The following is an 18,078-nucleotide window of genomic DNA, read 5'->3' as shown; positions in this document are numbered from 1 at the left end:
TACTATCTATCCCCTCTGCCCCTCTATGGACTCTTATTTTGAAAGCAATATCCAGTGGACAGCCAGCATTTGTTACATAACAATTAATCTTGACCTTAGGACTTGTTGTTCTATTAGGTTGGTAACTTTGTCTGATCCACCAATCATATTGCTGTCTTGTCAGTCCATCAGTTTCAAGAAACAACTGTACATGTCAGTGCCCTGATTTGTGTTTGTTTTTCTTTTTTTTTTTGTTTTGTTTTGGTTTTTTAGAGACATGGTCTTGGTATGTTGCCCAGGCTGGAGTGCAGTGGCTATTCAGAGGTGTAATCATAGCACATTTGTAGCCTTGAATTCCCAGGCTCAAGTGATCCTTCTGCCGAAGCCTCCTGAGCAGATGGGAGGCGTGCATCACTGAGCGCGGCAGATTTTACTAAGTTGGTCTAGTCCTAGCTCGGTAGTTCTTTACTTAGCACAGAGGGGGCTTCTTAGAATCTCCTAAACTTGATCTTAGCCAAAAGGCCAAGAAGCAATCCTTAGAATCTTCTAGGAGAGCCTTTCTAAATGCTGATACTGCAAACCGAAAAGTATATGAAACAGATCTCAATTAATTTAGAAGTTAATTTTGCCGAGTTTAAGGACGTGCATCATCTTTGGAGACAGGTCCGTGCCTTTCTCCAAAGATGATTTTGAGGGCTTCAGTTTTTACAGGGGAAGGGGCAGATATTGGGGAAGGATGAATAAATTTAAAAAAGATGTAGGTAGATGAGAGGCAAACGGTTGCATTCTTCTGAGTCTTTGATCAGCCTTCACATGTGAGGGGGGCAGAGAAATAGTCACTTATGCATTCATCTAGCTCAATGAATCTGCATTTTTACATAAGACAAAATAAACCGGGGGGCCAGGCGCGGTGGCTCACGCCTGTAATCCCAGCACTTTGGGAGGCCAAGGTGGGTAGATCACCTGAGGTCAGGAGTTCCAGACCAGCCTGGCCAACATGGCGAAACCCCATCTCTACTAAAAATACAAAAATTAGCGGGGCGTGGTGGCGCGCGCCTGTAATCCCAGATACTCGGGAGGCTGAGGCAGGAGGATTGCTTGAACCCGGGAGGAGGAGGCTGCAGTGAGCCGAGTTCGCGGCATTGCACTCCAGCCTGGGCGACAGAGCGAGACTCCGGTCTCAGATAAACATGGAAGGCTGTTTCTCCCCGGTTTGCTGGAATAAAGTCTCTGTCTTCCAAATTCCTTTTCAGAGAACTTTTGTTCACAAGATTAAAAAAGAAGGTCAGGCAGCTGGTGACGGAGCCTGGGTTTTTTGATTTAGACATTGTATCCATGTGTGAGATCTTGCCCATCCCCGCTTTCTTGGTGTCCTGTGAGTTTTAATTCATGAATTCACTCTCAACTGCCACCGCTAACAGGACACAGGCCCATTCCAACACGAACCCCAACGGCTCTCCTCAGGGTCACCTTTCATGAGTCCGCTTTCCGGCCAACCCCTCCTCTCAGTCTTAGGCCCCACTGCAAGCCTACTCCCGTTCACCGTACAGAACCTAAGCACAGGATCAGAGATGGGGACAGGCTGACTCAGCCCCATGCCCAAGTCCGCAAATTAGGGATTCGGCTGCCTAAGGGCTAGAGAACGCTCCCCGCCCCACAGGACGCGCCCCGCCCACGCCCCGCCCCCTCCTCCTGCCCCTACGCACGCGCACTCTCACGCGCCTGTGTCGCCGCCCGCGGCCCTGGCTTCGGGCTTTAGGGAGCTCTGGTGCCGTCTCCGCCTGTCAGTGCCGGCAGTCGCCCGCGGCGCCCGCCCCGGTCCCGCACTGGTGCAGCCATGTCCTCTTCCCTGTGGGAGCCTGCGCCCCTGCGCCGGGTGTTCGTGGTGGGGGTTGGCATGACTAAGGTAAACCGAGCAGCGGCTCCGCTGGCCCGCTGAGGCTCGGGGGCAGTCGGTGCCGGGGTTTCTCTGTCCCTCCGGTCTCCTAGCTTCGGCTGCTCCGCGCGTGGGGCATCGGCGTGGCGACTTGGTGGCTTGTAATCTGCGGAATCTCTGGGGTCATAGCGTCTCGGGCTGGTTCCTGCGGCCTTCTGCTTCCTCCTTCCCTTTTCTTCTGGTCAGAGTTCGTGAAGCAACCCCGAGATAATCCAAGGATCTCGCCTCTTTAGATTCTAAGTGGAGTCCCGAGGCGTGTGGGCTGGCTTGCCCGGGAGGGAGGCAGGTCGCGAAGGCCGCCTGCTCGGCCCTCCCAGGAACAGCCCCCACAGGAGCCCTCGTAGAGACAGCTCCAGATGTGGATGGCGAGGAGAAACGCTCCTGATGCCCAGCGCCTCGGCCCGAATGGCAGATTCCGGCCTCCCTCTGTCCCTCCAGTGACTGCTTGGGACCCGGACGCCGCAGGCTCCCACGGCCGTTTTCCCCTCATCGCCCGCATGCTCCTTAATGCCAAACTGCCTTTCGTTTCTCCCCGAACGCAGTTGTCTGATGCCTCTGTTGCTTTGCTTCTGTTCTGTTTGTACCGTGTATCTTCACCTGTTAACTTTTGTGCATCCTGAAAGGATCCGTTCAGATCGGATCTTCTCCAGGACGCCTCGGATCCTCCTGACTTTCCCCTAGAGCCTTGCACTGTGCTTACTTCTGTCCTGCACTTACTGTGCTCGGCAGTACCGGGCAGTACCGAAGCTCGTATGCGTCTGCGCGCCCCCTTAGCATGGCAGCTCCTCTAGACTGGGTACCTGGCTTATTCACTGCTGTGCCCCTCGCCCTGAACGTTCCTGATGCCTGAAGACCCTCAGTGAATGTTAGTTGAACAATACTAAATGGATATGCTTTGTGAAAGAGTTCCTAGGGAGAGTTCTATTTCTGAGAAAACAGCCCTAAAATGTTTATTATTTTACCAGTGGGCTGAGCGTACCTAATTCAGTCCAACATGTAAACAGGCCGGGGCCGGTGGCTCACGCCTGTAATCCCAGCACTTTGGGAGGCCAAGGCGGGTGGATCACCTGAAGTCAAGAGTTCGAGACCAGCCTGGCCAACATGGTGAAACCCCGTCTCTACTAAAAATACAAAAATTAGCCGGGCATGGTAGCACATGCCAGCTACTCGGGAGGCTGAGGTGGGAGGATTGCTTGAGCCTGGGAGATGGAGGTTGCAGTGAGCTGAGATCACGCAACTGCACCCCAGCCTGGGCCATAGAGTCAGTCCTTGTCTCAACAAAAACTAAAAATATCCATGTAAATGGAAAAGTGGACCAATACCTTATGAAGCAGAAGGACATCATCCTAGTGTTTCACAGAAGGAGAGGCTTCTAACACAGGTGGACAGTAAGATCTTTCGAAGTAAGGTATTAATGCAGTCAAACCTTCCTCTGGCTGCTGAATGCCTGATTATATGTGCTGTATGGAAAAGCACTGTTGTCTAAACCTTTGGGAAATAGATGTATTCCTTTTTCCTCAAGTTGGGAGGTAGAGGTGGGGGAGGTGTTACAGTCCAGAGGAAAGTGGTGAGGAGTTTGGGTAGTGCCATTAATGATGTGCCTATCTGGCCAGTGTACTTTGCTATGGGTCTGGTCTTCTGCACCTTGGGGCAGAGTTTGATGGAGGAGGGAGAAATATTGACTAGACAACACTGTAACACTTTTTTTTTGGAAGACGGAGTTTTGCTCTGTCAACCAGATGGGAATGCAGTGGTGCAATCATAGCTCAGTGCAGCCTTGAACTCCTGGACTCTAGCGATCCTACCGAGTGGCTAGGACTACAGGCATGCTACCATACCTGGCTAATTAAAAAATTTTTTCTTTGTAGAGACAGGGTCTCACTACTTACTACTAGATGGGTCTCATTTCTACCATATATTACTGTTATAATTTATCATAATACTTTATTTTTATTTTTATTTTTTGAGACAGAGTCTCACTCTGTCCCCCAGTCTGGAGTGCAGGGGGGCGATCTCAGCTCACTGCAACCTCTGCCTCCCAGGTTCAAGTGATTCTTCTGCTCGGCCTCCCAAGTAGGTGGGATTACAGGTGTGTGCCACCATGCCCAGCTACTTTTTGTATTTTTATTTATTTTATTTTTTGACACAGATCCTTGCTCTGTTGCCCAGGCTGGAATGCAGTGGCGTGATCTTGGCTCACTGCAAGCTCTGCCTCTTGGATTCACGCCATTCTTCTGCCTCAGCCTCCCGAGTAGCTGGGACTACAGGCTCCCACCACCACGTCCGGCTAATTTTTTGTATTTTTTAGTAGAGATGGGGTTTCACCATGTTAGCCAGGATGGTCTTAACCTCCAGATTTCGTGATCCACCCACCTTGGACTCCCAAAGTGCTGGGATTACAGGTGTGAGCCACCGCACCTGGCCGTCAACAGGTTTTAACACAACTAAGTCACAGCTGTCATCTAGCTGACAGCAAGCCTCTTCACTTATGCTGCCTATCTCCTGATATACCCTCTTTTCATCTACTTAAATTCTACTTATCTTTCAAGCACTAGTCTAAGTCCCATATCTTCTTAAAACTTCCTCAGACTACTCTAAGTTACACTGGTCAACTTTTTTGAAATTCTGGTGCCCTTATAGTCAGAACATGTAATTCAGCACTTCAGTTTTCTAGTACTTTTATGTATGGTAATTTCATGAAATACATCTTACATCACAATCCAGTACACACATACAAAACTTATTTGTAACAACTGAAACAATTTGTTAAAGCAACGCTCATTACATGTGATGAACTCTTGGTATCCGTAAGGTATATCTTAAAAAAAAAAAAATTGCTGCTTGGCTGGATGTGGTAGCTCATGCCTGAAATCTCAGCACTTTACGAGGCTGAGGCAGGTGTATCTCTTGAGCCCAGGATTTGAGAACAGCCTGGGCGATATTGGCAAAACCCCATCTCTACTAAAAATACAAAAAATTAGCTGGGCTTAGTGGCGCACACCTGTAGTCCCAACCACTCGGGAGGCTTAGGTGGGAGGATCACCTGAGCCTGGGAAGTTGAGGCTGTAGTGAGCCCTGTTTGAGCCACCACACTCCAGCCTGGGTAATGGGAGTGAGACTGTCTCAAAAAAAAAAAAAGTGCTGTTCACAACATACTAAATTGATTTGGTCATAATCTAATAAGTACAAATTTCAGTTTGAAAAATATTACATTATTTAATTCTCACCATGTAATGAATTTTTATATCCATTCAGTTATCTGACTCTGAGGCTCAGCGGGGCTAAGTACTTTATTTTGGTGCAGCTTTTAAGTTTTGGAACTGCCTTTCTTAAAATCTCGTGCTCTTTCCATGCCATCTCTACTGTATATTACTGTTATAATTTATCATTGAAACATATATTCAGTAAATATTCTATGGGTTATATGCTAGAGATGCAACAATGAAAAAAACAAAGTTCCTGTTTTAAAGGAATGTCTAATCTGGAGGAGAAAAGAATAAACAAGTAATTTAAATAAGATTATTTGAGATATTTGGTTAAACATGGCAGATTGAGAACATGAATTTATCTCTATTGGTGCTTTCCATATCCCACTAAAGCAACAATGAGGAAAGAAAATGATATTAATCCACAAGGGCAAAGTGAGTAGGAAAGGAAACAATAGCTGAGAGATATCGGAAAATTTTTGGAAGATTCCAAAGTTGATGGAGAAGTGGTCACTGACTCAGAGCAGAGGGACCACTACCTAAGTCCCTGAAGAGGGGTTATACTGGTTGAGCCTCCCAGCAGAACTCCAGAAGGCCCAAAACTTGGATATACTAGGTGCCAGGTAGGGTGGGAAAGAAGAAAAAGACTATTCTAAGGAACAGTTAGGTCCCAAGATCTCTTTTACCACCAGGTGACTTTACCTTTTCTTAGCAGAGTATTGGAGACTTTTTCTCTGGGGAAACTGAACAGATGAAGAGGCTCTAGAATCATCTGAGCTCTTAGGCCCAAGTTGAAAAAAAGGGAATTAAATTGAATTCTGCATGCTAAAGGGTAGTACTTCCCAGCTGTGAGAAGCAACACTGGTAGTCACACATATACTACCTTCCTGGCAGAGATTTGGAAAATTATTTGAAATGGCTCCAGAGAAAAGCCAGCTTGCTACTCTATCATTTTGTGGTGAAGATCAGCAGTTGATAAGCTTCATTCATGCAGAGAGCTTCCTTCAGGCTTTTAATTGTTTTAATTATGAACAAATAGCCAAGGATCACCAGACATTCAAGGAAAATTTCCAACAAGACAACGTCAACCCCCCACTCAAAAACAACAAAATACTAAGGAAAAAATTGGAGGAGGGATCAGAAGACACTTAGAGAACAAAAGAAAACGTAAACTGTAACAACCTCAGGGAGATAAGTGAAAATATTACATCTCTGAAAAAAGAACTGAATGCCATTAAAAAAAAAAAGACATAGGAAAGAGCTCTTAGGAAATTAAACATATTTTGACCGAAACAAAATATTCAATAGAAGATAACGTAAAGGAAATCTGGAAAATGGAGCAAGAACAAAGAAATGGGTATTAGGAGAGAAAATAAAATTAAATGATTAATAAAAAATATCCAATATCTAGTTAATGAGTTCTGGAAAAAGAACCGAGAACCTAGAAGCTAGGAAATTATCAGAGAAATAATAGAGAATTTTCGGAACTGAATTTTTCAGTTTGAAAAGCCAATCCAATGAATAAAAAGAAAACTCGTATCAAGGCACATTATCATGAAATATCAGAACCGTAGCATTAGATTTCTCAACAGAAACCTTGGAAGCTACAAATGACAGAATAATGCTTTCAAAATTCTTAAGTAAAATTTTTTATCCTAGAATTCTATTCCCTAATAAATAATCCAAATTTGAGGGTAGAAAAAAATTTTTTAATGTAAGCACTAAAAAATTAACTTTTTACACATCCCTACTCACAAAGCTAATTAGAGAATGAACGTGTCCACCAAAATGGTGGAGTAAACCAAGGAAGAAGGTACTGGATCCTGGAAACAGGGTAACATAGAATAGTGAGAAAAGCCCCAGGATGGCATCTGTGCAATGACTCAGTTTGGAATATGTTCTGGATGGTTCCAGGAGGGAGCTCTCTAGAAAAAAACATTTTGACCATGTGGACTATGGTTTTAAGAGAGATTTTAGAGGTGAGTATATTAGAATTGGAGTTAGGCGCATAAAAAGCAAATGAAATACATGAGTTAGGCAAATTAAACTCAGTAATTATGTTACTGAGCATTAGCGTTAGTACTGTTATGAGATTATTATGTGTGTAACATGGCTTAAAATATGTAAATAAATATAATTCTACTTTATCCCTTGGTGCTTGAGAATTAAGATTCTTGGTGGAGAAGAAAAGAGATACAGATGTAATACAGAAGGGAGTAGGTAAAAAATTCTATAATTCTGAAAAAGTATTAGTATAAACTTTAATTAGTATTTCATCTTTAAATATTAGTATAAACTTTAATTAGTATTTCATCTTTAAATATTTTTCTGGCTCTGTCCACTGAAGAAGCTTAGAAATAATGACCAAATCTGTTACATCCATACCATTGTGATCTTAAAATATCTTTTTCTACTAGAAGAAATGCCTGGTTGCAGAAATTGCTTATTCTACATGGGGCACGAAATGTACAACGTGAGTCTAGAATATTTTGTCACTCCTAATTGCAAGGAAGTTATCAAAGCCTACTTGAGTGATGCTGAAAGGATTCAGGAGCCAACCTGTAGTTCTCACTTACCGAAGTTGAGAAAATTTGAGCTTTAAAAAAGATAGTAATTGCAGTTGATTAAAACCCATCAGGCTGGGCATGGTGGCTCATGCCTGTAATCCTAGCACTTTGGTAGGCCAAGGTGGGTGGATCGCTTAATTAAGCCCAGGAGTTTGAGACCAGCCTGGGCAACATGGCGAAACCTTGTCTCTACTAAAAAAATAAAAATAAAAAATTAAGAAAAAAACCCATCAAGTATGTTTAAACATGAGTTTGTGATAATATTTTAAAAATCAACTAATTATAGTCTTTGGAGGATAACAGGGAACCTACTCATTGTCTTGAAAATTGACAAAGGGAAACAATCACATGTTTATTGTTTTTCCTGTATGAACTGTATCATTGGATAATTAAATAGTAGATGAGTAGTGTATTCTATCAAATGTATTTAAGTAATAACTGAAAAAGAAATGACAGAACATTACCATCATTTTTGATAGCTGCCAATGAATTGATCTAGCAGGGGTTCTCAAAATACGGTTTGTGGAGTCCTCGGGATAATCTCTGAGACCCTTTGAGGGGACCTGAAAGATCAAGACTATTCATAATAATACTAAGATATTGTTTGCCATTTTCATTGTATATTGACATTTACACTGATGGTGCAAAAGTAATGGTGGGTAACACTGTTGGCATCTTAGCATGAATCAAAGCACTGGCACCAAACTAGTAGTCACTGTATTTGTCATGCACTTATGCATTCACAGGAAAAAAAAAAGCACTAATTTTCACTTAAGACCTCGATGAAGCGGAAAACATTTGTTAATTTTATTGACTCTCAACCCTTAAGAGATGATTTGCATTATGAGCTAAACCAACTACTTTTTTCATGAAACACGTTTTACTTAAGAGAACAAATGGCACACATGTGATGGTTAATTCATACTTCAGTATTTTCCAGACATTTTCTCAAAAACGAATGAAGTCAGCAGTCACTTCAAGGAAAACAACTGAAGTGTTTGTTTCTAAAGATAAAATTTGGGCTTTCAAGTGAAAATTAGAATTTTAGAAAACTTGTATCTGCTTGATAACTTCCTACTATTTGAAAATTGTTTTTTTTTGTTTTTTAACGGGATAGGTAATATTAACAAAGGTGAGTTTTTGAAATTATATAAAGTCAAAATTTGAAAGGGCCGTATAACTCATGGAGCCGCTATTTTTCCAAAAAACCAATGGATGATGTTCTGCATTCTTTAAATAATAATCCACTCATTTATGGATCCATTGAATGGATCAGTAAGAGATCCATTCAAATACAAGATTTTATTATAACAGAGTATGAAAAGTTCATTGATAGACGGTTTCAAATTCTACATTCCATCTAACTTTTTTTTTTTTTTGAGACGGAGTCTCGTTCTGTCCCCCAGGCTGGAGTGCAGTGGCGTGATCTTGGCTCACTGCAAGCTCCGCCTCCAGGGTTCACGCCACTCTACTGCCTCAGCTTCCGGAGTAGCTGGGACTACAGGCGCCTGCCAACGCGCCCGGCTAATTTTTTGTATTTTTAGTAGAGACGGGGTTTCACCGTGTTAGCCAGGATGGTCTCAATCTCCTGACCTCGTGATCCGCCCGTCTCGGCCTCCCAAGTGCTGGGATTACAGGCGTGAACCACCGCGCCCGGCCTAATTTTTAAGAAACCTCAGCCCGGGGGCGGTGGCTCACGCCTGTAATCCCAGCACTTTGGGAGGCCGAGGTGGGCGGATCACCGGAGGTTAGGAGTTTAAGACCAGCCTGGCTAACGTGGTGAAACTCCGTTTCTACTAAAAATACAAAAAATTAGCCGGGTATGGTGGCGCGCACCTATAATCCCAGCTACTCAGGAGGCTGAGGCAGGAGAATCGCATGAACCCGGGAGGTGGAGGTTGCAGGGAGCCGAGATCGCCCCATTGCACTCCAGCTTGGGCAACAAGAGCGAAACTCCGTTTCCAAAAAAAATAATAATAAAATAAAATAAAAAAAGAAACCTCCACTTGGCCGGGCGTGGTGGCTCATGCCTGTAATCCCAGCACTTTGAGAAGCCGAGGAGGGTGGATCACCTGAGGTCAGAAATTCGAGACCAACCTGGTCAACATGGCAAAACCGCGAAACCCCGTTTTTATTAAAAATACAAAAATTAGCCAGGCGTGGTGGTGGACGCCTGTAATCCCAGCTACTCGAGAGGCTGAGGCAGGAGAATCACTTGAACCCAGGAGGTGGAGGTTGCATTGAGCTGAGATTGTGCCACTGCACTTCAGCCTCAGCCACAGTGCGAGACTCAGTCAAAAAAAAAAAAAAAAAAAAGAAACCTCCTGTCTCAAGAAAAAAAAAGGAATGTCCACACTCGGTTGGGTCCAGTGGCTCATGCCTGTAATCCCAGCAGTTGGGGAGGCTGAGGCTGAAGGCTCACTTGAGCCCAGGAGTTTGAGACCGGTCTGGGCAACATGGCAAGACCCCGTCTCTACAAAAGATAGAAAAATTAGCTGGGTGCAGTAGTGCATGCCTGTAGTACCAGCTACTCAGGAGGCTGAGGCAGGAGGATTGCTGTAGCCCAGGAGTTCGAGGCTGCAGGGAGCTATGTTCATGCCACTGTACTGCAGCCTGGGTGACAGAGCAAGAACCTGTCTTTAAAAAAAAAAAAGAATATCCACAATTCCAATACTCTTCCCTTTTCCAACTTCATGTCTGTGTTAGGTCACATGATGTACTTCATAGACTTCAACTAAAATATAATGCTAAAGTTTGAATGAAGAATCAGATATGAGAATTCAGCTGTCTCCTGAATTAAAGAGAATTGCAGAAATATTAAACAATGCCATTCTTCCCACTTTATTTTGGAAAATATAATTATTTTTCATAGAAATTATTTATGTTAACATGTAATGGATTTATTGTTTTTGATGAATTGGAAAATCTTTTAAAATGTCTTTAGTTTTAAGTTCTATTATGATAGCTATTGGTAGATATAATCTTCATAATCGAAAGCTCTTTGGCATTTCCAATAATCCTCAAGAGCGTAAAGGGGTCCTGAGACTAAGATGTTTGAGAATCGCTGGATCTGGTCTCTGCTGCTAACAACACAGAGAAACAATCAGATATATGCTTTCTAATGAAAGAATACACTACCACCTGTAGTTTTGTCAAAGGAATAGAATGTACAATCAAATTTTGGATCCAGTTGCCAATTTACAGGAAATACAGAGAACAGAAGTACACATTCAACTACATGAGTATGCAATCTGCAAAATCCAGACTCTGGGAAACTGTAGGTCAAATGCTTTGGTTCTTCAACAGACACATCTTACTGTATTTGAAAGGAAAAGAAAGTAGTAGAGGGAAGCCTGTAGATTAAAAGAGAATTAAAAGACACTTTTTAAAAATAAATGGGCAAGACTAAACTATAATGTCTTTGGATGCATATTTGGGTGATAAAAGTATGAAATATTCCAAGAGAGTAATTACTGTAAGAATCGGGATAGTAATTACTTTGAGGGTAGAGTGGGGATTGAGATTGCTACAGAGTACATGGAGGAGTTTCTGGGGTGGAGGGCAAAGTTCTATTTCTTGATCTGGGTGATGATAGCAAGGGTGTTTGCCTTAAAACAATTCATTAGGATATGCATTTAACTCCAGAAAAAAAAATCCTAAAAATTGTACAGTAAGGAAATGGAATCATAAGTAGACAACTGGCCCAGCAGTTGAAAAAAATGTACTTAATAAAGCAAACACCGAGAATTAAATTAACACCAAATTGTGATTCTGCTATGTAAGGAGGGTAAGAGATATGTAAACTAATGTATATGTGGGGTGGCAGAAAAGGTCTGATCCTTATTGGTCCTTATAGGAGATTATGATATGACTTCTTCCATTGATGAAGAAAGAAATAGTAGTATAAGAATATTTAGAAACATGTCAGTTTCTAACAAGAAATATCTGAAAGAATTGAAAATGGATGTTTTGGGAGCAAATAAGACTACTGGGTGCAGAGTAGTGAAACAGGATTGCTGTTTTTATTATAAAGTTTGTGGTACTTTTTGTCTTTGTCTTTTGTTTTTGCATTTCTTTTATGAAAAAATAAAATATAAATAGAACATTGCTAGCACCTCAGAAGGCCCTCGTGTCCTCTTCCAGCCACTGACCCCTTGCCTTCAAAGGGTTACTATTATTCTGACTTCTGACCTTTAATATGCTGGATTAACTCTGGCTTAAACCTTAAAAAGGTTTCTGTAATTCAAGAATTATGGAGAAGAATTGGGATGGGTCAGAGATAGGAACACATTAAGTGTTTTGGTACTATGCAATGAAATGTGGCATTTAAGTCACATATCATGTTTCAAACTTTTGTGACCCATTAGTGAGTCGTGAACTCAATTTAGAAGGTTGTTTTAGAATTAAAAATTGAAATAGAACAAAATATTGATGCCAGCAAGCCCACAAATTGGGGCTTATCTTGGGAGGGTTCTCGGCTTCACTTAGAGTGAGCCAACAGTGAAAGAAAGCAAGTTAGAACAACAAAGTACAGCAAATTGGCTGCTCCATAGACAGAGCAGGGCTGTCCCATAGGCAGAGCAGCCCAGAGTAGCCCAGTGGATTGCTGGACAGCTATATTTATACCCACTGTTAAAAGGGGTGGGTTATTCGTGAACTTTCTGGAAAAGGGGCAGGGAGTCCCCAGAGTCATATAAGATAACTTCTGAGGCATTGCCACAGCATAATAGGTAAATTGTCATGCTGCTGGTGGCTGTGTCTTATGTAAATGTGTTATAATTCGCATATAATGAGCAATGAGGGCAACTAGAGGTTGCTTTCATTGCCATCTTGGTCTTAGCTGATTTCAGCTGGTTTATTTGTCACATCCTTTTTTGATCAGCAGGGTGATCAGTAGTGACTGAGTCTCAGGAAACAAGTCCTGTTGGTATCCTACCTTGAAATAACAAGAATAAATATTTCATGAAAGTTTTGCTTCACTTATGTATGTGTATATGCATGTACTGGGTTGTGTTGTAAAATGTATTTTATTTTGATTTGCAGACAAAAGAATATTCAAAGCCATTTCTCTTTAATGTGACCACTCACCAGCAAAGCACTACATCTTACCTAATCAGTCATCAAGTTCAGTAGATTTTACTTCCCTTGTATTTCTGAGGTCTATTTCTTTCTTTTTTGCTTCTGTCTTATCCCTTACCTGGCCCGTTTCAGAATTATGCTAGTTGGTCTCACTGCCTCCTGCCATGCTCCTTTCATCATTTCTCCACATTGTGTCTAGGATGATCTAAAATGCAAGTCTCGTCATCCCCGTCTCTTTCTCTTTTTAAAAATAGACTATTTGTAAGAGAAATTTTAGGTTTACAGCAAAATTGAGTACAAGGTACAGAGATTTCCCATGTGTTTCCCCTATCCCTCCATATATAGCCTCTCGCACTATCAGCAAGGGCACACCCAGAGTGATACATTTGTTATGATCGATGAACATACATTAACACATCATTATCACCCAGAGACCATAATTTAGTGTTCACTCTTGGTATTGTACATTCTATGGATTTTGAAAAATGTGTAATGACATGTATCCAGTATCATAGGATCATACAGAATAGTTTCACTGCCTTAAAAATCCTCTGTGTTCCACATATTCATCCTTCTCTCCCACCAGCACCTGGCAACCACTGATCTTTTTACTGTCTCTATAAATTTTACCTTTTCTAGAGTGTCCTTTACTTGGAATCATAGTTTGTAGTCTTTTAAGATTGGCTTCTTTCACTTAATATGATATGTATTTAAGGTTCTTCCATGTTTTCTCATAGCTTGATAGCTCATTTCTTTTTAGCACTGAATAATATTCCATTGTTTGGATGTGCCACAGTTTATCCTTTTACCTCCTGAAGGACATCTTGATTGCTTCCAAGTTTTGACAATTATGAATAAAGCTAATATAAACATCTGTGTGGTTCCATCATAGTGGCTCATGACTGTAATCCCAGCACTTTGAGAGGCGGAGGCAGGAGGATTGCTTGAGCCCAGGAGTTCGAGATCAGCCTGAGCAACATAGTGAGATCCATCTCTACAAAAAAACTTAAAAATTAGCCAGGCATGATTATGAGCACCTGTGATCTCAGCTACTCAGGAGGCTGAGGTGGAAGGATTGCTTGAGCCTGGGAAGTTGAAGCTGCAGTGAGCTGAGATCACACCACTGCACTCCAGCCTGGGCAACAGAGTGAGACTCCATCTCAACAAAACAAAACAACAACAACAAACATCCATTTGTAGGTTTTTATATGGACATAATTTTTCAACTCCTTCGGGTAAATGCCAAGGAGTGCTATTGCTAATTCATATGTGTATTGTGTGTGCTTTATTTTTGCTTTATTTATTTATTTATTGAAACTGAGTCTTGCTCTGTTGCCCAGGCTGGAGTGCAATGGCACAATCTTGGCTCACTGCAACCTCTGCCTCCTGGGTTTTCCTGTCTCAGCCTCCCGAGTAGCTGGGATTATAGGTGCTGGCCACCATGACCAGCTACTTCTTGTATTTTTAGTAGAGACAGGGTTTCATCATGTTGACCAGGCTGGTCTCGAATTCCTGACCTCAAATGATCCACCCACCTCGGCTTCCTAAAGTGCTGGGATTACAGATGTGTGCCACCATGCCCAGCCTGTACGTGTTTAGTTTTGTAAGAAATTGCCAAACTTCCTATTGCTCCATATACTTGCCAGCATTTGATGTCAGTGTTTTGGATTTTTGCCATTCTAATTAATAGTGGTATCTGATTGTTGTTTTATTCCAGTCTCATTTTAAAAAACATTGTCATCTGGGCATGGTGGCTCATACCTGTAATTGCAGCACTTTGGAAGCTGAGGCAGGAGCATCACTTGAGCCCAAGAATTTGAGACCAGCCTGGGCAACATGGCAAAACCCCATCTCTACAAAAAATACAAAAATTAACTTAGCGTGGTGGTGCGTGCCTGTAGTCCCAGCTACGTGGGTGCAAAGGGAGCTGAGGTGGGAGGATTGCTGGAATCAGGGTGGTTGAGGCTGCAGTAAGTTGTGATCATACCACTGCACTCCAGCCTGGGTGACAGAGCAAGACCTTGTCTCAAAAAACAAACAAACAAAAACACTCTCTTCAGGATAAAGCCCAGACCAGCATTGCAGGGCATAAAGGGTCCCTTGTGAGTTGGCTCCAGAGCTAGACTAAACTTTCAGCTCCATTACTTATTAGCTCTATGCCCCTGGGTTAGTTGTTTATCTCTCTGTGTCCTAGTTTTCTTATCTGTAATGCATGGAACCTACCTTTTAGGATGGTTGTGAGGATTAAATGAGTAAATACATGTGAAATGCTTAACACAATGCATACCACAGTAAGTGCCCAACAAATATTAGTTGTTATCATTGTTTGGACCTAAGTTACTTTTATATTCATATCACTTTTATTTTATTTTATTTTATTTTTGGAGACAGTCTCATTCTGTCATCCAGGCTGGAGTGCAGTGGCACTATCTTGGCTCACTGCAACCTCTGCCTCCTGGTTCAAGTGATTCTTCTGCCTCAGCCTCCCGAGGAGCTGGGATCACAGGCGTGTACCGCCATGCCTGGCTAATTTTTGTATTTTTAGTAGAGACAGGGTTTTACCATGTTAGCCAGGCTGGTCTTGAACTCCTGACCTCGTGATCCTCCTGCCTCAGCCTCCCAAAGTGCTGGGATTACAGGCGGGAGCCACCACACCCAGCCATCCTTAACACTTTCCACTTTATGTTTTAACCTATGTCATACCAAATTATTTACAGTTCTTCCACAGAGAAAAAACTACTGTATTCTCTCACTTCTAGACCTTTACTCCAAAATTTCCTTCTCTTTCACTTTGCTAACTGCTACTCATCCATAAGAACTTAATTTAAATGGCAGTTTCTCTGGGTAGCCTTTCTTGTCCTCCCTCCAAGTCTGGGTAGATGTCTCTGTCAAGACATTCTGTACTTCTGACACTGTAGTGTAACTATCTGTTTTAGGTTAGACTGGAAGCACTCTGAGGACAAGGATTTTATATTATTTATTATTAGAGTCTAATAATAATGTGTTTTTTGTTTGAATGAGTAGTGAATGAATAGATTTTTATTGTGTAGAAAATGTAACTATACTTGGCTGGGCACGGTGGCTTATGCCTGTAATCCCAGCACTTTGGGAGGCTGAGGCGGGCGGATCACGAGGTCAGGAGTTTGAGACCAGCCTGGCCAACATGGTGAAACCCTGTCTCTACTAAAAATACAAAAATTAGCTGGGCATGGTGGTGTGCACCTGTAATCCCAGCTACTGGGGTGGCTGAGCCAGGAGAATGGCTTGAACCCAGGAGGCAGAGGTTGCAGTGAGCCGAGATCATGCCACTGCACTCCAGCCTGGGTGACAGAGCAAGACTCCATCTCAAAAAAAAAAAAAAAATGTAACTATACTTGTTTGTATTTATTATCTCTTTCTATATCTCTAGTTCGTGAAGCCTGGAGCTGAGAATTCAAGAGACTACCCTGACTTGGCAGGAGAAGCAGGTAACATAGAACATTTAGATCTTTGAACATTCATAGTTTATTATGTAGTCTGTCTTGATTTCATGGATGGGGCAGCCTTGCAAGCACAAAAGGAAGCCCAGTCAAGGGAGAAGAACCTGTGTGGAGAAATGCCTAGTGACTCACTACAAAGGAAAAGAGCTTGGGCATTCTTAGCAGCTACATAGCCAGAGCAGAGAGTGGCTTACAATTTTATGTGCTATCCAAATATGTGTTGAGATGGTTAAGGGATCTGTGGGAGAGAGAGGTAGGGTCATTAAAAGGGATAACATCATTCTAGTGTGTGTTAACTTCAGGAGTTCTAACAAAATTTGTGTCTTCCTTTCCTGGAAAAGGGATAATCACATTCAAAATGTATTAAATACCTGTATGGTGGTTTTCTTCACTTCACTGAGCCAACATAGAGAATTCTTTTTCTGTCACTAGATTACTGCATGACTAAAGGAGGTGATGCAGTTTGTTATTGTTTATTCTAATATTAGTACTTTTGAGCAAAAAGACGGGTGAATATTGGTGTGAGTGGAACTAACAGGGAGAAGGATCTACAGGTGTATGGGTCCTGGTTCTCTAAGCATTCGGCATTCTTTAGAGACGTGCCACGGCCAGGCTGCATCTGGCTGCACTGTGGGTCTGAGTTGTAGCAGAGAGATCCCCATCCATTGTTCTTCTCCCCCACCTCTCTTTTTTTTAAAAAAGGGGACAAGTATGAAAGCTTCCTTACATGATATATATAAAGAATTATTTTTTGCCATCAATAAGAAATTTAATTATTTTTTAAAAATCCAAATGCTGGCATTGCCAGAAAAATTTAACAGGCTTTTTTTTTTTTTTTTTTTTTTTTTTTCTGAGATGGAGTTTCACTCTTGTTGCCCAAGGTGGAGTGCAAATGGCATGATCTCAGTTCACTGCAACCTCGGCCTCCCAGGTTCAAGTGATTCTCCTGCCTCAGCCTCCCGAGTAGCTGGGATTACAGGCACACACCTCTACGCCAGGCTAGTTTTTTTTGTATTTTTAGTAGAAACGGGGTTTCACCATGTTAGCTAGGCTGGCCTCGAACTCCTGACCTCAGGTGATCTGCCCACCTCAGCCTCCCAAAGTGCTGGGATTACAGGCGTGAGCCACTGCGCCCAGCCTAACGGGCTTCTTTATATCCCTGCAGTTATAGTAAAAATTCACACACGCATGAAAATGGAAAAACTACCAATACTTGATTTCTGTCCCCTATTTATCCACTTGCAATCATATGCTTAGGTGCCTTTTGACTCCATGGGAAAAAAAAAATCTAATGTTCAGAACTACCAATAACAAGAAGAAGAGAATATTTTTGTTTTTGAGAATGAAATGGTTCCCAACATAGTGGGTTCTTTTTTTTTTGAGACAGAGTCTTGCTCTGTCGCCCTGGCTGGAGTGCAGGGGCGCGATCTCGGCTCACTGCAAGCTCCGCCTCCCGGGTTCACGCCATTCTCCTGTCTCAGCCTCCCGAGTAGCTGGGACTACAGGCACCCGCCACCATGCCCAGCTAATTTTTTGTATTTTTAGTAGAGATGGGGTTTCACTGTGTTAGCCGGGATGGTCTCGATCTCCTGACTTCGTGATCCGCACCTCGGCCTCCCAAAGTGCTGGGATTACAGGCGTGAGCCACTGCGCCCGGCCCATAGTGGGTTCTTAAGCACATTCTCTGCGTATGTAGTATGCTAGCTTGATGTCTGTTAGCGTAATTGTTACTCATTTGGCATGGATAGGGCACAGGTTGGTGTCTTCAAAAAGGCCAACGAGATAGGCCTCACTTACTTCTTGCAAAGCACCAATAGCTGCACTTTGGAAGT

The 18,078-nt window shown here is 42.5% G+C and overlaps 1 protein-coding gene across 3 annotated transcripts in view; it reads left to right on the top strand.

The window, feature by feature from the left end:
- The first annotated feature begins 1,649 nt into the window (after positions 1 to 1,649).
- The window catches only part of SCP2 (sterol carrier protein 2), a 118,247-nt gene continuing 101,818 nt past the window's right edge, over positions 1,650 to 18,078 (top strand). Inside the window, exons 1-2 of one of the 3 annotated variants that reach the window (XM_054487356.2) lie at positions 1,650 to 1,885; positions 16,177 to 16,234. In XM_054487356.2, the coding sequence (XP_054343331.1) occupies positions 1,817 to 1,885; positions 16,177 to 16,234 (127 nt within the window). In that variant the 5' untranslated portion in view covers positions 1,650 to 1,816. The remainder of the gene's footprint in view (positions 1,886 to 16,176; positions 16,235 to 18,078) is intronic. The other 2 variants (XM_063655806.1, XM_054487362.2) reach the window with 2 other exon arrangements.

Source organism: Pongo pygmaeus, chromosome 1 (genome assembly GCF_028885625.2).
Source record: "Pongo pygmaeus isolate AG05252 chromosome 1, NHGRI_mPonPyg2-v2.0_pri, whole genome shotgun sequence".
Classification (NCBI taxonomy): Eukaryota; Metazoa; Chordata; class Mammalia; order Primates; family Hominidae; genus Pongo; species Pongo pygmaeus.
The sequence above is the reverse complement of the archived record's forward strand: the minus strand, read 5'-3'. Positions and strand labels throughout refer to the sequence as shown.